Source organism: Gobius niger (assembly GCF_951799975.1).
Source record: "Gobius niger genome assembly, chromosome: 9".
In the NCBI taxonomy this organism is placed as follows: Eukaryota; Metazoa; Chordata; class Actinopteri; order Gobiiformes; family Gobiidae; genus Gobius; species Gobius niger.
The window spans coordinates 18186306-18205112 of NC_136860.1; the positions used below are offsets into that span (position 1 = coordinate 18186306).

The 18807-nt window shown below is 41.8% G+C and overlaps 1 protein-coding gene across 1 annotated transcript in view; it reads right to left on the minus strand.

Annotated features, from left to right (window-relative positions):
• igsf3 (immunoglobulin superfamily, member 3) overlaps positions 1–17177 on the minus strand; it is a 110086-nt gene extending 92909 nt beyond the window's left edge. The window contains exon 1 of the mRNA XM_079563566.1: positions 16241–17177. Coding sequence (XP_079419692.1) covers positions 16241–16286 — 46 coding nt within the window. The 5' untranslated portion in view covers positions 16287–17177. The remainder of the gene's footprint in view (positions 1–16240) is intronic.
• Between the last annotated feature and the right edge of the window lie 1630 nt (positions 17178–18807).

Genomic DNA, 18807 nt, shown 5'->3' on the forward strand with positions numbered 1-18807 from the left:
TTATTCAATAACATATCTGCCCTTATAGCCTTCTTTCATTCGTTGCTAGGAGATATTTGGAACATTTGAATCACTTTTATTAATGGTTTAGAAAGTGTTTTTCATCTGAAGAAAAATACTTTCATCTCTGTCCCTATAGATGCATTATTCTGAGCTGGGCAGGGCTTTGGTGTTCTCTCAAAAGTGTAAAAACTTTGCATATGGGCAGCATATGGATATGAGCTGTTTATCTCAGTCCAGATGAGATATAAAGTAAATATACAGAATGAGAGACCCGTTTTACAATGTTTAAGAAGCAAGGTGCAGTGCAAGGTAGAAATATTTTGCAAGGTTATCCAAGCTCCATACAAAGTTTATATTTGGTGAGTCATTGCAGCTGCTATAACATCAAGTTCTTAGAAGCAAACTGCAATATTTTACCCATAAAACATTTATTATCCATGCGTCTTGAAACCATAGCAAGATTAAATTTGGGCCAAAATAGTTCTTTTGCAAAACTTTGAGATGAAGTTAGAACAGAAGTTAAGTTCAGCCTTAGAAATATTAATAAATTATGAACGAGCTGCAAAAAAAAAAAAAAAAAAATGGGCCCAGTCAATGTCCCAAGTCCCCCGGGGAGGTTCAGACTTCTCCCACAGATGTGAAAATCTGTGAAGACGCTCAGAAGGAGGTAGTCTGAGGAGAGTAAAGTGAAAAACAGAAGAGATGGGGGAAGACTGGTGCCTTAGGGGGAAGAGGACCAACTAAGTAAATTCTCAAGTCTACGCCTGCCTAATGCGCTACATGAAGATTTGATACAGCATTAAAAGCACTGGTTAAACACTAGCCTTACTTATGTTTTTTGTGTCTTGAAACAGCTTCAGCCATTTTGACATCATAGCAGACAGACAGAGGAAGACAGAGAGAATCCATGATTAGGGAAAACTGGGGGGATGCAGATGAAAGCAAGACTTTTGGAGGAGGAGGACAGGATTAACCATTTCAATGGTATTATTACAATCTTGGACAATTCTGTTGGAAAGTAATCCTCAAAATGCACCTGCGTTACAGCATAAGTGCTGTGCAATAGTCCTACATTTGTATGGAATAATAAAACAGAAAAAGGAGAAGCAAAAACAACTACTAGTTGTAGAAACTACTGTTTCTCTAGTGGCAGAGAACGGCAGAGGACAATGTTCTATAAGATCACACACATAAAGCAGTAAGTAACTCATGCCCCTAGAGGCCATACGTGCCACTGCAGGTGTTGTAGCATGTTACGTTTTTTACTCATTAATTGTCCGTAAGAGAAAATACTACGCTGACAGAAAAGACAAAGTGAAAGAGAGATATTGTACATCCAATTAGACAATGGAGATATTTTTTTTTCACTCAAACTTGGCTGTAAATACTGCTAATGTGGCGCTAGCCCGCAGTTAGCCTGTTAGCTTCTTCTTTGCGATTCCATTAGTGTGTATTGGGGCCTCCGGGTCGGGGCAGGGAAAGCTGCAAGTGTGGTTTTCTGGCCAGAGACACCAGGGGGAGATGAAAGACCCCCCAATCATCCCATTAACACTTGTATTACCCCCAGAGGGAATATGAAAAGGATATATTATGGTAAACAAGTCACTTAGTATTGCTTTAAATCTTCACTTAAAATAACCCAAGACTAGAAGCTAATATATCACATTAAGGGGATCATTTATCAAGACAGGTTCTAAATAGCAAGCTAGAAAATAAAATATGCTATTTGGGCACCTAATTCACCCTTTCAAATATATCCTGTATTACAGAATTAGGGCCCCAAATCTGATAAGTGTATGGGAGTTTGTCAAAACTGTGTAAAAAAATGCAGAAATGACTACTACTAAGATAACATATAACAGTTTGAACCAGCCTGACTGAAATGATTTGGACATGAATAGCGAAGGCTAAAATATGTAAAAGAGGCTATGAAATGAGTTGGTATGAGAAAAGTGGATGCAAAGGAAAGAGGAGGAAAAGGAAAGGAAAAGCTTGGATGGAGGTAGAGGATTCAATGTTCCGATCTCTTAAGGGAACACCCACAAGGTAAAAACTATGTCATAGCTTATTGCCGGATTCTTAATGCTATTCATCTTCTGTATCCAAATAGTCAATTTAATAGCAGTGCCACTTTCGCTATGATACAAAATTGAAAACTCTGTAAAGGTCAGTGATTGTACATGGCATAACCGCTTGTAATGAAGTGAACAGGCTCCCCACATTTCCCCTCCAGCGCTTTCCTCTGCTCCTGTGATCTCTGATTGACAGGTTTCTGAGTTGCATCAAGAATTACAAGCCTTATCCGTCCTTTTCACTTGAATTTTTTTTTAGACACCAACATCTCTCTCTCCTTCCTGCAGTGATAATTATCCTCTGACTCTCGATGCTGAATGCAACTGGGCCACATCGTCATTAGCAACCTTTGACCTCTCATCATATTCTATCAGAAATCTATGGTGCTCCTGGATTGAATGTTTTGGAGACAGATTGAGGTGAGCACACTGCATTTCCTATTTACAGGGCTGGATTATTTTCCCGCGCCCCGAGCGGGAAGAAAACATCCGGCTGGAGAAACAGGTGGGTCTTTTTTGTGTGTGTGATAGCTTGATAGACATGCAGGAAAGAAGAAAAAAAAGAAAAGAAAAGAACAGGCTTTCAACTTGTGTTACAGAGCAGCAGGCCACTCCAACAGCTGACATGGGTCTAAAACAACTGGTCATTACACCCACGCCTCTCTAATAAGGGGAAGAGCATGCACAATTTGCCATTTACAGCCAGGGGACATTGGAGTAGATGCAGTGTGTCAACGCAAAACATAATGTCATCCCTGTTGGAGAAGTGGAGGCATTGTAAGTGTAGGTGAATTTAGTGGCTATAAAGAGATCAAAGAGTCAACTGTCCTTTTATGGGCTTAATAATGGAATAAAAGCAGCCAGGGAAAGAAGACGGGATGATGAAACAATCGCCTCCATGCAGACTCTGAGACAGGGGTTTCAAATATGGAATCCACAAAGACAAAAGGCTGTTCTCCGTGTCTTTCGGTAGCACACACAGCTGTTGGAAGTCATTTGGGGAAAGTCCAAACCGTGTCAGACGAGCTGCGAGTCAAGTGTTTGAAAATGTTCTTATAATAACAACAGGCCATGTAAAGGCATAAAAGCACTTTGAAAGGGTGAATCATGACGTCTCCTAAACAGTATGAATCTCGTAATGATCATAACAGCCATGCTCGGCAGCTGCAGTCTCATTCAGGGGTAAATGCTCCTTATTGAGTAACAATGCCATAGCGTAACTTGATTTTTCTGTTGCCTTGCTTTAATAAACGAATGAAACCAGAGTCCACCATGTCCAGTCCTGTTATTCTGAGACATTGCCCTTATTGCCTCCGTTCCTTAACCCTTGCACCAAGTGGTCCTTAGGTGGCCGAGCCTCCCGACGGTGAAACACAAGTCCCAACTTTGTATGATTTACGTCTAGAGCTTTGAACTCCAACCCCCCATCTTCTGTCACACCTTGGTCATGCTACTTTGCTCTCCGCACGCCACATCATCCTAATTTATGGACCCCCCGGGCAGCCGCGGCAGCCAATGATGGCCCCACCTGCACCATGGCTCATTAACAGACGGCGGACAGAGGTGATGGAGGTGGGGGTGGGGGTTTCAAGGCTGATTCATAGCATTCGGTACATTTGTGTCTATGTGTAACGGAGCGCAGCATGTGATTGGTTGATTCATATTTCCCTTCTCCAGGTGCCAAAAGCTTTTCTCGATAGTGTCAGGAAGATAGACCAGATCCTAATCTTATCCGAGAAGTCACCCTCCTACACTCCAACGCTGCTTTTCCATCCAAAAAAACATCTTACACCAGAAACAACAGCTTTTTTGCGCTCCATTGTTTCATCTTGAGCGATCATTCGAAACGCACGATGAGCATCCAGTTTGAATTCTCTCCACCATTAGAAAAGATCCATTAACTTTACATTTTTCATACAATGGCAATCTCAAATGTAATCAGATTTCATTTCTTCCCTCCCCAGATCAAGGCTACTTTCTCACATGAAGTGTTTTGCTATCAGTGGAGCGACAACAAAAACAAGCATATAAACATGATGATTATATCTCATCTTAGAAAGCACAATTGGATTAGACATAGCAGTTGGAGACAGACAAACAAAATTATTCAAGTTGTAACGTTAATTAAAGAGGGGTAAACACCAAGGCATGACGCTTCCCTTTTTTTAAATGAACTTTTTTATTCCGACTGTTTTCGATATTGCGCTTTATACAGTGTTTTGCACAAGGGGTGACACAATTTCAACTCTCTGTATGTGGAAGATTTGACAATAAGCTCAACTGTATAGTTATCAAGTGCAAATCTCTGGTAGGAGGTAACGCAGGGAACATACGGTGGCAGAAAATACCAATATTCCAAAAGTTTCCAAAAGAGAAAATCCAAAAAAATCATCACTGGCTTTTACTTCTGTGTATCCTTTGTCCATGAAGCCAGCCTTGAGCCCTCTATAACTTATCTCAATGTCCAGAGATGACCTTGCCTGCCAAAAGCTTACAGATTTATATTTACACTTTACAGGGACTGTTTTGGCTGTGTTACCGACCATAAATCTTTAAGGCGCTGCTTTCTTACCCCCACAACTGCGTATTTCAATAATGTATGACAGGAGGTCAGTACAGTCAGTGGACAAAGGCCAACCACTCAGCGTATGCACGAAACAGACACTTCCAGTACATTAAAGCCAGCCTTCCTCTTTCGCCAACCCATTAACTCTTTATGGACACCTGCTACCCCCGCTAAACTCCCCTCCCCCAACTCACTCGGTCACCCCATCCTGTCTCATTGTTCCCCCAACCCCCCGGTCTATATGACAAAGCAGCTCAAACAAACTTTTACTTGACGCACATCAACGGAAGCAACTTTTTAATATCCCGTCACAAACAGCTAAACACATGGCATTAATCGTCGCAGAAGACTGAAGGGCTGTTAAAATATCACGCTATAGTCGGCCATTATCTGTCTTGCGTTTGTGCGCAATTAAGCCAGACAGCTGTATCTGCTTTCTGTATACCGGGTTAGCTGTAGTGTGACTGGCATTGAGCAATCAGTTGTGCATTGGAAAGGAAAGTAATTAACTATTAATTAGCTGGCTTCAAAAGATTTTTTTTTTTTTTTTGCCATTGTCAGTCATTTTTCCCTTTTTCAGACAGATAAAGGCATGCTGCTCGTGCATATGCGGCTGTAAGCATAAGAGATTAGACGCACAAACACTAATACAGTTTAAGTGTACAAGATCAGATAGTCATACTGAGAAAATGCACTTAAATTACAGTACACTTACGATGTTAACAAATACATGATCAGTTTTACATGTGGGTCTGTGTTAATGTTTCATATTCAAGCACAATGTTAATATGGGCTTGAAGAGAAAGGAAGATACAGTGCCACTATGATGGATTTATTTTTTTATTTTTTGCAAGAGACATATGGACCAGTGATTTAGCCTGTTAGCTTCTTCTTCGTGATTCCATTACTGTGCATTGGTGACTCCTACGTGGTGGTGGCGAAGTTGCAATTGTGGTTTTCTGGCCAGAGACACCAGGGGGAGATGAAAGACCCCCCAATCATCCCATTAGCACTTGTATTAACCCCAAAGGGACTACGAAAAGGATTTATTATGGTAAACAAGTTACTTACTTACTTAAATAGTGGCTTACTGTATGCCTATTGTGGTATAATCCGACTGGCAAAAGCTTAGTACAGCCTTTATCCCAATTTCTAATACTTATGTTCAATATTTAAAAGTTGACTAAAACCTTATTGAGTTTTCGTCAAGTAAAACTAGACTAAAACTACCACCTTTAGAAATGACATTTGTTGAGAAGACCGAGACAAAAGTTTGGAGGGCTGACAAAAACAACACTGTTCTCGACGTATTAAAATAGTTCAATATTTGGAAAGCTACCTTCAAACTGAATACATAAAAAGGTCAACATTTACATAAATAAACGGATCAAAGTTCATTTTGAAAGATTAGGGTAGAAATTGCTCTTTTTACTTTACAATAGTTTTGCATAACAGCCAATGGTCAGGGGCGTCAAGTCGCTGAATATTTGCTTTAAATACTTCTCCTTGTTTACCATATCCCACTGAATTCCTCACTGGACCTTCATCAGCATAAGGTACAGTATATAAGGCATTGGAGGGTGAAAATACACATTCTTTATATTATCATCTCTGGATATGAAGCTCTTGTAGATTTTCGGTCACCATAGATACTCTTCCAAGTGTGTGGGTTGCACTGGGCTGCCTGTTCAGCCTCTGACCCAGCAGGGCGTCAGCGTGGAGCTCCGGGGGTGCTTTGTGCGTGCGCGTGGAGGAGTAAAATCCAGTCATCATCATCTCTCAAACTAAAAGAGGGCGAGAGCAAGGAGTGGGCCAAATCTCTCAGGGGGGACCAGGAGGTGGGCTGGTTGAGGCTTATGAAGGTGCTTGTAAATAGGTACACAGACATATTAAAATAGGTGGACCCTGGCTCCCGGGAACGCCAATATCTGCTCCCGGGATCAAACCGGAGGGCCGTTTGCAATTAGCGCACTTTGAAGAGGAGGTGGGCCGGCTTTAGGGCTGTGGTATTGTTTGGAAATGAGTGTGGGGGGGGGGGAGGTCATGGGGGGGGCGTGAGCTGGGAGGAAAAAAAAAAAGAAAAAGGAGGAGTAGCGTTTAACAAGGGAAGATACAAAGCTTACGAACACAAATTAGCCTAAAAGAACCTCTTCAGCAGTTTACAAAGCAAACACAGAAAACTGGCTCGTGTTTGATTGGTGTGCTATCGTCAACACGCAGCTCATCTGATAAGAGGGAGGCTGTTTGGTCATGTGACCAACCCTGGGCGGTGGAGGGAGAGGTGTGGAAAACGCTGACGGCAGGTGGACGTTCAGTTGTTTTTTATAGTTTTTTTTTTATAGTCCTAGTTAGAAGCTTTTATTTCTTACTGTGGTGTTACCTGCCTATGCTAGGAGGTGCAAGAAGTAATTGTGCAGCCCTACAAAAGGTTTCAATAGAAGTCATCTGGACTATATTTAACCTCTCAATAAGAAGGCGTCTGATGTAGTAAAGTAAAGTTCTAGTGAAGTTTGTTGTGCCTCAAACTACATATTATCTTCCATCATCAAGGCGTAAGTCAGTAGTCCCATGATGCAGTCTGGAAGCCACTTGGAGATTATTTAGGAACAGTCGACATGTTTAACCAGCAGCACTGTCCACTGCCGCTACAGCCCGACACCAGACACAAAGCAGATGCTAACTGAGGCTGTAGACACTTCCCTGATTCGATCTGACAGGCAGGAAGTCTCCCCCAAGAACTCTGCTAAAACTTCACACCGGCAGCGCTGAGTGTTCCAACGCACCGTGGGTCAAATCCAACTCTGATCCGCATCGCCCGGGAGGAGCTGAGTCATGATTTAAAAATACAACATACGCCCGGCGTCTTTTAATATGTACTCCTTAAATCTTGCCTTGTCATCTTTGCCTTGTAAGAATAGCAGTCACGCAGCAGAGTCGTGGTAGTTTGGTTCGAGCTTCCACTACTGAGTGCAAAGTCTGGATTACAGGGTGCATGACTTGCCCTGTGGCTAGAAAAAAAAACACACTACTTTGACATGACTTTAGCCGTGAGCTCGACATAACGCAACATTATCCCCCAAGCACTAAACATGTTTGCTCTTGTGCACTGTGATCCCACTTCTGATCCATAGTTAATGAGACACTGTGTGATAGAAAAAAAAAAGTTGGAGTTGGAGAAATGTAATAACATAATGTCCTGCTTTGCAGTAGAACAAAGAGTCAAATGAGATTGAGAGAACAATGTGTAATAACTGTATTAACTGGGCAGCACGGTAGCACAGCGGTGAGGGTCTAGCTTCACAACTAGAAGGTCCGGGTTAGATTCCCACCAGGGAAAGGATCTTTCTGTTGTTCTCCCCGTGTCTGCGTAGGTTTCCTCCAGGTACTCCGGTTTCCACTACCACTAAAAACATGTACAATAGGTTAATCCTCTGGCGAGGTGTTTCTGACGATCAGCCTGGCTTCAACTCACTGCTCCTACAGATCGCCTCAGCGGCATTGAGGATGGGTCAAATGCGGAGAATGAATTTTCCTACGGGGATTTATAAAGTATAACTTAACCTTAACCGTAATAACTGATATTACTATAAGCAACACAGACAGATATTTACACTGAAATCAGAAGTGTCCTTCTGCATTCTAAAACCAAAACAAACAAAAAAGCTTTTATTTATCTATCTATTTTACTTCAAATAAAACTGTCCAAGTCAATAAATGTTATTTTAGTGGCCTTTGCCTTTGTTGCAGCAATTCTGTAGCCTGGCAACCGTGGGATTTACCATATATACGCATCATAAAAGGTACACGACAAGCTGGCTTACCAGGCTCACAATTTTGATTTAAACTCTAAGACTTCTTTAAAGAAAGAAGATTATATTTTATATTATTATAATGGGTTGCAATGCACTCTGAGGAAAACTGAAGCAAAAACAGTAAGAAGCAACTTCTGCTTTGAGAATAGTTGAGTATATAGATAGAAGGTAGAACATGAATATACTTAACAATTTACCGAATTATTTACAAGAGATTGTTTTCATTGAGTTCAAAAACTCAATCAGTCACCAGTCAGGGAAAGCAAGGCGTTTTTTCTTTTGTTTTAGTTCACGCTGCTTGACTCAATGCTCAGATTTAAAAGAAAATGCTCTCACTCAAAACCATTGTGTCGAATGTATACACAGTAATACCTGTGATGCCAACAAGCCAGCGTGTGACTTCAAATGATACCAAACAACAAAGGCACATACAACAGACCGACAGCTGCAAGCCCATATTTTCACCCACTAACTGCAAGAAGCAGGTTTTGTGTTTTTGGTGGCAACAGACACAAAATAATGAGTAAATAGCACATTTTTTCCATAGCCTCCAGAACACACTTCATCTATTTTCATCTATGAGAAATTTCTTCAATTGTATTCTCCAAAAGATAATTAGCCACAATCGTTTACAAAAGACAGAACAGAATGAGAGTTAAAAATATCTTCTACACAGTTCTGGAGATACTACTGTATCTCAGAATAAATCTTCAGTTTCTCTTTGTCAAAATTGCAGTTCTTACAAGGAGAGGTCTATGCAGCCTATTTCTTTCTTTTTAATAAACCAGGTCTAAACCAGAATGGAAATAAAACTAAACCAAGACTAAACCAGGGCTAATACAGGCGAAAAGGTGTAAATGTGACAATATTAAACCAATCTAAACCAGGGACGACGGCAGTATTAAATGAGGGCCTGGTTAAACAAATGTTAAATCAGATAAAGCCTTTGTTGTGCCAGCCTTAAGCCTGGGCAAATTGATTAAACATGCTCTCACAGAAAATGCTCTTTGCAAAACTGCTGCGGTAATACAGTCTAGCAGCTACCATGATACTATATAGCTATATGATTTCATGTGTTTTTCAAAATTTCAAACCCATTTTGTTTATTGATATCATGAGTAAACTCCAAATACAGTATCTCTACAGCCAATCTACAATGCGCAAAGGGATGACAGTAAATTCCTGTGTCTAGACAGCACTCTCGCCTGTGTCAGCTGGGGCTCACTGACACATGGGAGGCATTCACACTGTAGCAACAGCTGATTCAGGATGACCAGAAAGTCTGACCACACAAGTTAGCACCACCCCGCACATTTTTTATTTATTTTTTTTTTTGGGGGGGGGGGGGTGGTAGGTGATGCTTGTGAATCCCATTATTTAAGATCATACATGTATCAAAAATCAGAATTCAGTTCACCGTGCACTTTTTAAAACATCCAGGAGCATGAATCTTGAAGGAAACATTGAAATCGGAACTGTTAAACTCATCTATGAATCAAGCACATATTTGTGGAGGTCAGGGCATGTTATATACAAGACTTCATGGAAACACGGGATATTATGTTACAGAACATTATAGCATCAATTTGTAGTGGTTAATGCGCTAAAATGTGGCTTTTAGAGCTGATTGTTTTGAATCAGAAGAGTCAATTCACACAGAGACGAGAGACAAATCTTTGGTTGCTCCAGCTCTGATCTAATAAAAATGGGCACAATCAGAGTGGATTTTGGTTTTCAATGAGTCCACCATGTGGGCGATCAGATCAGAGGACGGTTAAAACATATTTTCCTTGTGAAACAAGAAAGAAGGGCTCTGTTGACAGTAGGCATAGAAGAACAACAAGTAATGAAGACAGAGGAGTAGTAACTCAAGGGTCAATTTGTTTTCTCCATAGAGAAAATTAAGCAAAACATATCTTGTATATTGATACAATGGAATATTATTTATTAATATGATATATCAATTATATAACATTAATGCATTGGTTTTATATAGAGCTTTTCTGGACACTCAAAGACGCTTTACATTGTTCATTCACTCCATACTCGGTGGTGGTAAGCTACTATTGTTGCCACAGCTGCCCTGTGGTAGACTGACAGAAGCAAGGCTGCCAGTCTGTGCCATCAGCCCCTCTGACCACCAAGTACTCACTCACTCACTCACTCACTCACTCACTCACTCACTCACTCACTCACTCACTCACTCACTCACTCACTCACTCACTCACTCACTCACTCACTCACTCACTCACTCACTCACTCACTCACTCATTACATTCATACATACATAAACGGTCTCCCATCCAAGTACCGACCTGGCCCGTCCCTGCTTAGCTTCTGAGATCTGACGGGATGAGGCGGAGCAAATAATAATAATAATTACAATCTATAATGCTTTAGCTTCATTTAAAGAAAAATGTATTAGGAAAAGTATTTTGGCATATTTTTTTACTATATTGACAACATAAATGAGAAAAAGTGTTTACTGACATTCCACAATCTCTTAAAAAAACTGGCAATACATATAGAGCCGTTACAGCCATAACAGCCGGCTCTTCACAAAGAACCAGGACCAGCCAAGAACCAAACACCTGAAAAGAGCTGGAGTGCCCAATAACTCCAGTTAGCGATTTGCTTAGTGCAACCTGTCAAATGAAATTGTGATTGTGATTTGACTTGTTTTGTAGTCCAAGAATACAATAACTTGTCTCTTTGATGCTACACTGTAATAAGTACCATCCTACTCAGCAATTAGTGGCAGAAATGCAAGATATTTGCAGCTGGCTTAACTTACTTTACGGTTTCATATCCCACTTTAGGCCTAATTAAACACTTACAATGTAGTGTGTTTGCCAGAAATAGAAAATCTAGTCCTCCTCTAAAAGCCACTTTACAGGTGGCAGCTTCAACAGCACGTCTCACGCAATCAACTCCACGTCTAAGTGGTCACGAGTCGCTCCTCTATATACTGTTCAAAATCTGTTTTGTGTGAGGAAAAAAAAAGAAGAGTTCACTGTCATTGTATGATTTCAAAGGAAATGAGTTTTCAAAAATAGCTGCCTGTTGTTAGATTAGACCAATTATAGAGGCTCGACTTTGTACCATCTGTACACAAGACAGTACAAAGTTGGACAGTGTTATTAAATGGGGTTTAAATTCTACTTAATCACCAGCAATACAACACATCATCTTATAAAAGAGATAGCTCAGATTGCTTACACGATATTATTTATAATTTCTGCAGCCTAAGTGTAGAGTAATAGCACAGTAGTAAAGGTGTACCAAGAGTATAGTAGCAACTTTGGGTAATAGGGATGATTCAAGAATTTTCCATTATCCTCTCTGGAAATGGAAAATCAAATGCCTCAATGATAAAAAAAAAAAAAAGTTGTGTTCATCCATATAGAATTGCATTAGTACCAAGTTAATATACATTTATATCATATACTTTTGAATATTCATATCTTTCACAGTTATTGCCACCTGTCTCCCTTAACCCCCGCTGCACCTCCACATCCTCCATATGCGTCCCACACTCATCTCGTGCAAATGCATTCATAACATGTTCCGTAATTGGGTGGAAGTCGCACCTGTGTTACAGATTTGGCAGTGCTGGGAAGGATATAAATAAAACATCAGCTTACAACAAATGTGACAAAGTGACGTGGCCATCTTGACAGTTGAACATAAGCTGTTGGACATTTGCATGCGCACAATCCCTGGTTTTCAGATATAGGAAAAACTGGATAAGGTTAGCTTCTTGGGGGGATGGCTCACTTCAGTTCTCAGCTCTGTAAATGGAAAGCACTCAGGCATTGCACAGTTAAACCAGCCAAGCTCACACATATTATACTGTCACTGTGTAGCTGAATGAACGGGACACTTTGAGCACTTTGGGTTCTTTTTCAAATAACACTAGTTTCCACCATTCAATGAGCCCCAGCTTCTGCGCTGGTGGAGAGGAAAATTTTATCACTAAAAATAAAAGTAAATCAATGGAAAGAATGCGCTTTTCTAACACACAGCCAGAATCCAGCTTGATTGAAGATGTGTACTGGAGAACTACACAAGAATTCAACTTTCACTGGAGTCATTGTTTTGAGAATAGGCACTTCTATTTTGGAAAGCAAGAACTTTATTTGGACCAATGGATGGTTTTTATTTGTACAAATGATTGAATAAACAAACAATGTGTTTGGTCGGTTCAACCTACAACGTGTCTGGCTTTGGGCAAGAACAAAAAGTCTGTTCTTTGAGTGTGGCTTTTGTGGTTGGGTAGAATCAAATAAATATAAGTGACCACTGGCAGGGGCCATTTTGAGCCTCATGTTCACCTTATTCTGCCCCGCCCACTTTTGCCTCTTTTTGCCATGGATCGGCACTTTCCTTGTATTTACGGTTCCGGTAGAGCGCAGAGAACGAGTGAAAATGTTCGCAGCTTAAACATGTTTAGTAGATGGATTTGTGTAAAATGTCCAATGTTCTTTTGTACCAGCAAGTCAAAATGGCTTTGTGTCTGTGCAGAAACTGATTTTCTCTTGACTTCTCCAGACCCATGTAAACTAATACGACTGAAGGGGCGGGCACAATTCATGGCAGCACCCATGCGAACTTCCGGAATAAGGTGAATAGGAGTTATTATTTGCACCGCCTGCCAATGGTGCTCTATGTTTGTGTTTGTTTAACCCCAATAAAAAGGAATTAGAATTGGCCTTGGGTGCTGCAAGGGGTGAAGGGATAGTACTTTTTACTGCAGTGAAACAGCAAATTTGTGGAAATGAAAGATATAAAAGCATTTTGTGGACTTTCCAGCTGTTTTTGCATGTGGCATAAGTTCAAGGCCATGCCACACTTCCGCCTTACACTAGGGCAGGGGTGGCCAACCCGCGGCTCTCGAGCCGCATGCGGCTCTTGGCCAATCAGAGTGCGGCTCTTTGCATGATTGGAGATGTTTAATACAATGCGGCTCTTTGCAAAATAATTGGTAAATATTTCCCATAAACTGTAACAGTCTTTGACCAAAAATCCAACCATTGTCCTACAGACCATGTTTCCATCTCTACATGAATGAGAGTCCGTATCTCTCTCCTTGTCGAGGCGGCGTGTAAAAGGAGCCCGTGCAGCCTCAGTCAAAACGGGATGTAGGTTAAACAACAGGCAGGCAGATCGTGGCACTAGGATTAGCTTCTGTGCTTTTCAGGTTTCTGATCAGCTACTCTTTATTTGATGTAATTTGGCCTCATATTCACAGAAAAAGATCAAAATTAGGAAATGGAAAAAAGCGGAGCTCTTATGTAGCATATGATGCGACGCGCGACATCGTAACGCGGAAATACGCAAAGTCATGACTTTTCTTTCACATGTGACAGTAGCTGTAACAGATGCAACTTAAAACAGACTCTCAGATCCTCCAGAGGCTCCTGACTAAAGTTCATGAACTTTATGCAGCCTAGAGTGCGTTCTCTGCACAGTCCAGTCAGGACGAAGCTGCAGGCACTGAGCGCACATGCCAGGGGCGAATCAGAGAAGGGGGCTCAGTGGGCAGGGCCCCATATACAAACACACCCCAGCATTAAAAAATAATTAAATAATATTAATAATCTAATTCTGTCTCAGTCAGAGCTGAAAGCACAAAATGTCATTTAATATACATGTATTTCAATCTTGTTGAGGAGTAACACCATTAAATCTAACACAATTATTAAAAAAAAGAAAGAAAAAGGCATAAAGTTATAGTTTATTGTGATTAAATAAAACATTCTATTTAATCACAATAAACCACCGCCCCGGAATCTCGCTAATGGTCGGTGCCTTTGTGGCTCTTCACAGGATCAAGGTTGAAAATTTCGGCTCTTGGTCTCTGACTGGTTGGCCACCCCTGCACTAGGGTATCTGAAGTTTTTTTTTTCCCAGTATCAGTAGAACCTAAACTTTTTTCAAAACACATCACCCAGCCTTTCCTATCAGAACCCACTCCATAAGTATTTTCAGTTTCAGATCACATTTGCGAAACTAATAAACATTCATAGCTTTCGGCGACTCTTTTTATATGCTCCATAACATAGGCGACCATCCCTCACAGCACCGTGAGCACATTCAGCAGCATCATAAATAATAACTTCAATATGAGATCTGCACGCCCCAAAAAGTGCCACCTCCAACATTAACTAAGACTGATCCTATTATAACTATTGCATCTGCCACCCACCTTCTATTCCCCACCATTTATCCACATCGCCAAATGACACAGATGATTACATTGCAAACCAAATAATTCTCCTGCACATAGGCTATGCATTCTCAAAATAGCACTATATCGCATTATATTTCTGCTTTGATGCCAGAAAGCGCCTCTAATATTTCCACACAGGAGTATAAGGGTAACCTAAATGTTCTGCGGCGTAAGACTTTTTTTAAATAGCGTTACTTAATCCATAAAATGATGTTCTTGCATTGCCACTGACGCCATTACATCACTTCACAACACCTGAATCAGACCGGTATGATTCACAGTTATTATGTAAGAGCAGAAAAACAACAAATTTGCCAACATTGGGTTCCATCTCTGACAAGTAGGATCTTGCCAAAAGAAGACATGCATTTGAGGATTGACAGTGTTGTCCCAAGTGAGGGGAGGCTACGATAACAGTAATACATGGTAATTAAAAAATGGACTATCTCCAATGGGCACTCATAGGAACAATACACCCATTCACACTCGTGTTCATAGACAGGTACACAGACTCTGGGGGCAAGGAGGGTTAAGTGTCTTACCCAGGGAAATAACAATAGTAATTGGTCTCTAAAATATTGCTTTTTAACCTGCTTAACGTACCTACGTAACACATTTAGGGCAACCAAAAGGAGTCTGAAGCCAGGAACATCTTCGGGCTAATCTCAAGGAAAGATATCAGGAAGGACTTCAGGTTTAAGGAAAAAACATGCTCTATCAAATATGCAAATCACTGTCGTGACCCCATAACTGAGAGAAAAGTCCAACTTTGAGTGCGCAGAATTTTTGATTAAACTTGACTTCTCCCTAAAGCACACATTCAGAACCATTTGTCATTTACGACCAAGCCACAAATTAAATACATTTTTTAATATCCCTTCTTATCACTCTGACTGCCAGTAATCCTCTTGGCCAAAGCGGGGTTCTCCAACGGACTCCCACCACTTTCACCCCCCCTGTGCCACCATCCTTCACCCCCATCCCACCCCCTTCCTTCCCCCTCCTCCTCCTCCTCTCTCCCTCTGGCAATGCTGTCTGCCTGTCCCATCCAGGAACTGGGAGCGAGGGGGAGAAAAAAAAAAAGCCATCTGGTGTTTGTTTGGGACAAGCAGGAGGATGCACTATTTGGAGCTGTGAGTAATCAGCAACGGTGCCTCATACACAATCACAACGAGGTGTCCAAACTTGAGACGCTGTGACTTATGATGAGTTCATTTAAGGGAGGGAACCGGATGATTTCACATCGAGGGGGGGTGTGTTAGGTGCCCCCAGGTGTGCCAGTCATGACGGCGTAGTTTGACAATGGCAGATTGAGCTAGACGGGCTACACTCTCATATTGTGTTAATCTGTGACTCAAGTCCAAATATGACATTAACCCAGTTCACGGTGCGCACAGCTGTTCAATGGCATCTGCTATATCGCACCATAGATTGTCAAAGCAACCTGCTTCCACCTCTGTCTACCTTATGACTGCCACTTTCCCCAACTAGTCTCACACAGGTGCGCGCAAGAATCCCCCCCATAAGGCTTTTGTACCCTCTTAAGGCTACTTACCAAGCAGGGCACAAGCGAGGAGAAGCCGAAGCGCACTGGTTGCCATTGCCCCACAGATATCACTTGTAGTATTTCCTTTTGGATGTCGAGGAGGAGAAGACGTTGTATCTCTGTATAGTCTGTCAAAGATTCTGAGCTCGGTCCTGTGGTTAACCGCTTATCCTGAAAGGAGGAGAACAATCCCACGCGACAAAAAGGCAGTCAGAGCATAAGGGGGTTCGTGTTTGAAAGTCAAATTAGGTTTTCGCCGCCTCTGTCCGACTCTCCTTTTCGTGCGTCCAGCTGCGAGTGGAAAAGAGGAAGAAGGAAGAAAAAAAACCTCCACAATGTGCGTCCTTTCCCCTTCGCGTTCACCCTCACCTATCTTTTTTTTTTTTTTTTTATCACTGACGATGTGCGCGCAGGGATGGACGGAAGAAGCCGGGCGTCTAGGCGACCCACCCCACTCCCACTCCTCCCCGTTTACTACGCATCTGAGACTGCGGAGGCGATTCTCCCAGGCAGCCTCCAGAGCAGAGCGAGCAGCGCCAAAGTCTGTGATAGTTAAAGCCTCTGACAAGACTTTAGAGGGAGCAGATCTTGGTGTCAGCCCGTTATGAGCCGCCCTCCAGCCTCTACTGATGAGAGAGCAAATCAGAGCAGTCCACAGCGCCTCGTTCCGTCTCTCTCTCCGCGGCAAATCCCGGAGACTATCATCAATCTCCCACTATCGCTCCGCAGAAAGCCCAATGGGCGGGCGCTCCAGATAAAGCACACACGGCTTTGTGCGCTCTCACAATAAATCTGATTAATCAATGAGTACGGCAAAGCTGAACACCGTACTCTCGTTTTAGCACAAGTGCAATCACCTGAGTGCGCAAACTGGAGTCCGTCTGTCCCGTAAACGCACTCAAGTTTGTAGTCGGTGCACCGCGTTTCCCGGTTCCAAGGTTACTTTCCCTGCTTCCTGCTTGGCTTGCCACTTTGTTTGGTTGGGGCAGTTTGAAAACTTAGCCGCATGTTGCCTGTACCCTCCCCCTTGGTAAGGCCACGCCTCGCCCTCGTGGGACTTCATATGCGCCAACGGAGAGGCTAAATCATATGCATTTTGTCAACTGAATTTCTAGGCCACTTCGTTTACTTGTGAATAGGTTTAACCAAGTGTAGGGTAATGAAGCTTAAAATCTAGACACTTCCACACACGCATGTTGTTCAGTGGCCTTTGAAGGTTTTTTTTTTTTTTACGCACAACCACCCGTTTAGTATTTTAGTTCAACAATAACCTATTGTACCAATGCCATGACAGGCAATGCACTCAGGCATCTTACAAGCAAATTTGTGCTCTTGTTATTTCCCATCTAAGACAGCTGTAAATGACGCAACAGAAGCCCACTTCTCTGTGACTGCTGTGTGCAAGAGTGTGAGTGATCCGAGGTGGTTGAAGGGCCCCACCGCAGATTACTGTTACAGTATGATTCTTTGAGTAGCAATACCGAGTCCAAGTAATACGTCTCTTGGCAGTGAATGCAATGTAAAGCTTTGACATGTGTTATGATTACATTTTGGGACCATGTCTACATGACCGTTCAGTCACAACATCAGTAATGTATACATAGGTAATAACACAACAGCACTTTAAAACAATGCAATACAATACTTTAAAATGTAACTAGTTTATGACAAGAAATGTACTCAAAAAGTGCAGTGTAACTGTAAGTATCAAATATTTTAAACTAAAAGACATTGGTGGTTTGATACGCGATCAGAACGAAGTATGTAAACATGCACGATTACATGTGAATTCAACCTTCAAAATCACACACTATCTTCAATGTTGATCATGCCTATTGCACTTTTGAAACTGTTGCTTTTTTGTGTGTAGTAACCAGCTGACTGCATGTCTCTTATGATTTTTTGTCATCTCTTAAAACTGTAGCGTCTACAAAGTTTCAAAGAATTTTCCTAAATCAACCTCTACACTTTACTTTAAGAATTGCTAAAGTACGCCACATACAAAGCACTAGCTACAACTAGTTAGAAACCACAGACACAGATGCAAATGTTAAGATGTGGTTAGTTAACCCTAAATTAAGTTATACTTTGCTTTATATACCTATTTCCCCCATAGGGAAATTCTGCATTTGATCCATCCTTAATGCCGCTGGGGCGACCTGTAGGAGCAGTGAGCTGCCAGCATCGGCCGGCGCTCTGGGACCCATCTCCAGATGTGGAACCATGCAGGCTAATGGTCAGAAACACCTGGCTGGAGGATTGACATGTCTTTAGTGGCAGGGGAAACCGGACTACCCGAAACCTACACAGATACGGGGAGAACATACAAATTTCCTTGGTGGGAATCGAACCTGGACCTTCGAGCTGTGAAGCACAAGCGACAACCGCTGCGCTACCGTGCCACCATCAACTTCTGACTTCATATTTATACCTGATATATATCATTTAGCATTTAAATGTGGTTGTTCATTCCTTATTAGCAACTCCACTACTGTACTGTGTTGCTTCGTTGTGCAAACTAACACTTTTCACGACTGCATAAAACACTTTGTTGCATGAAGCATACTCTAATTATG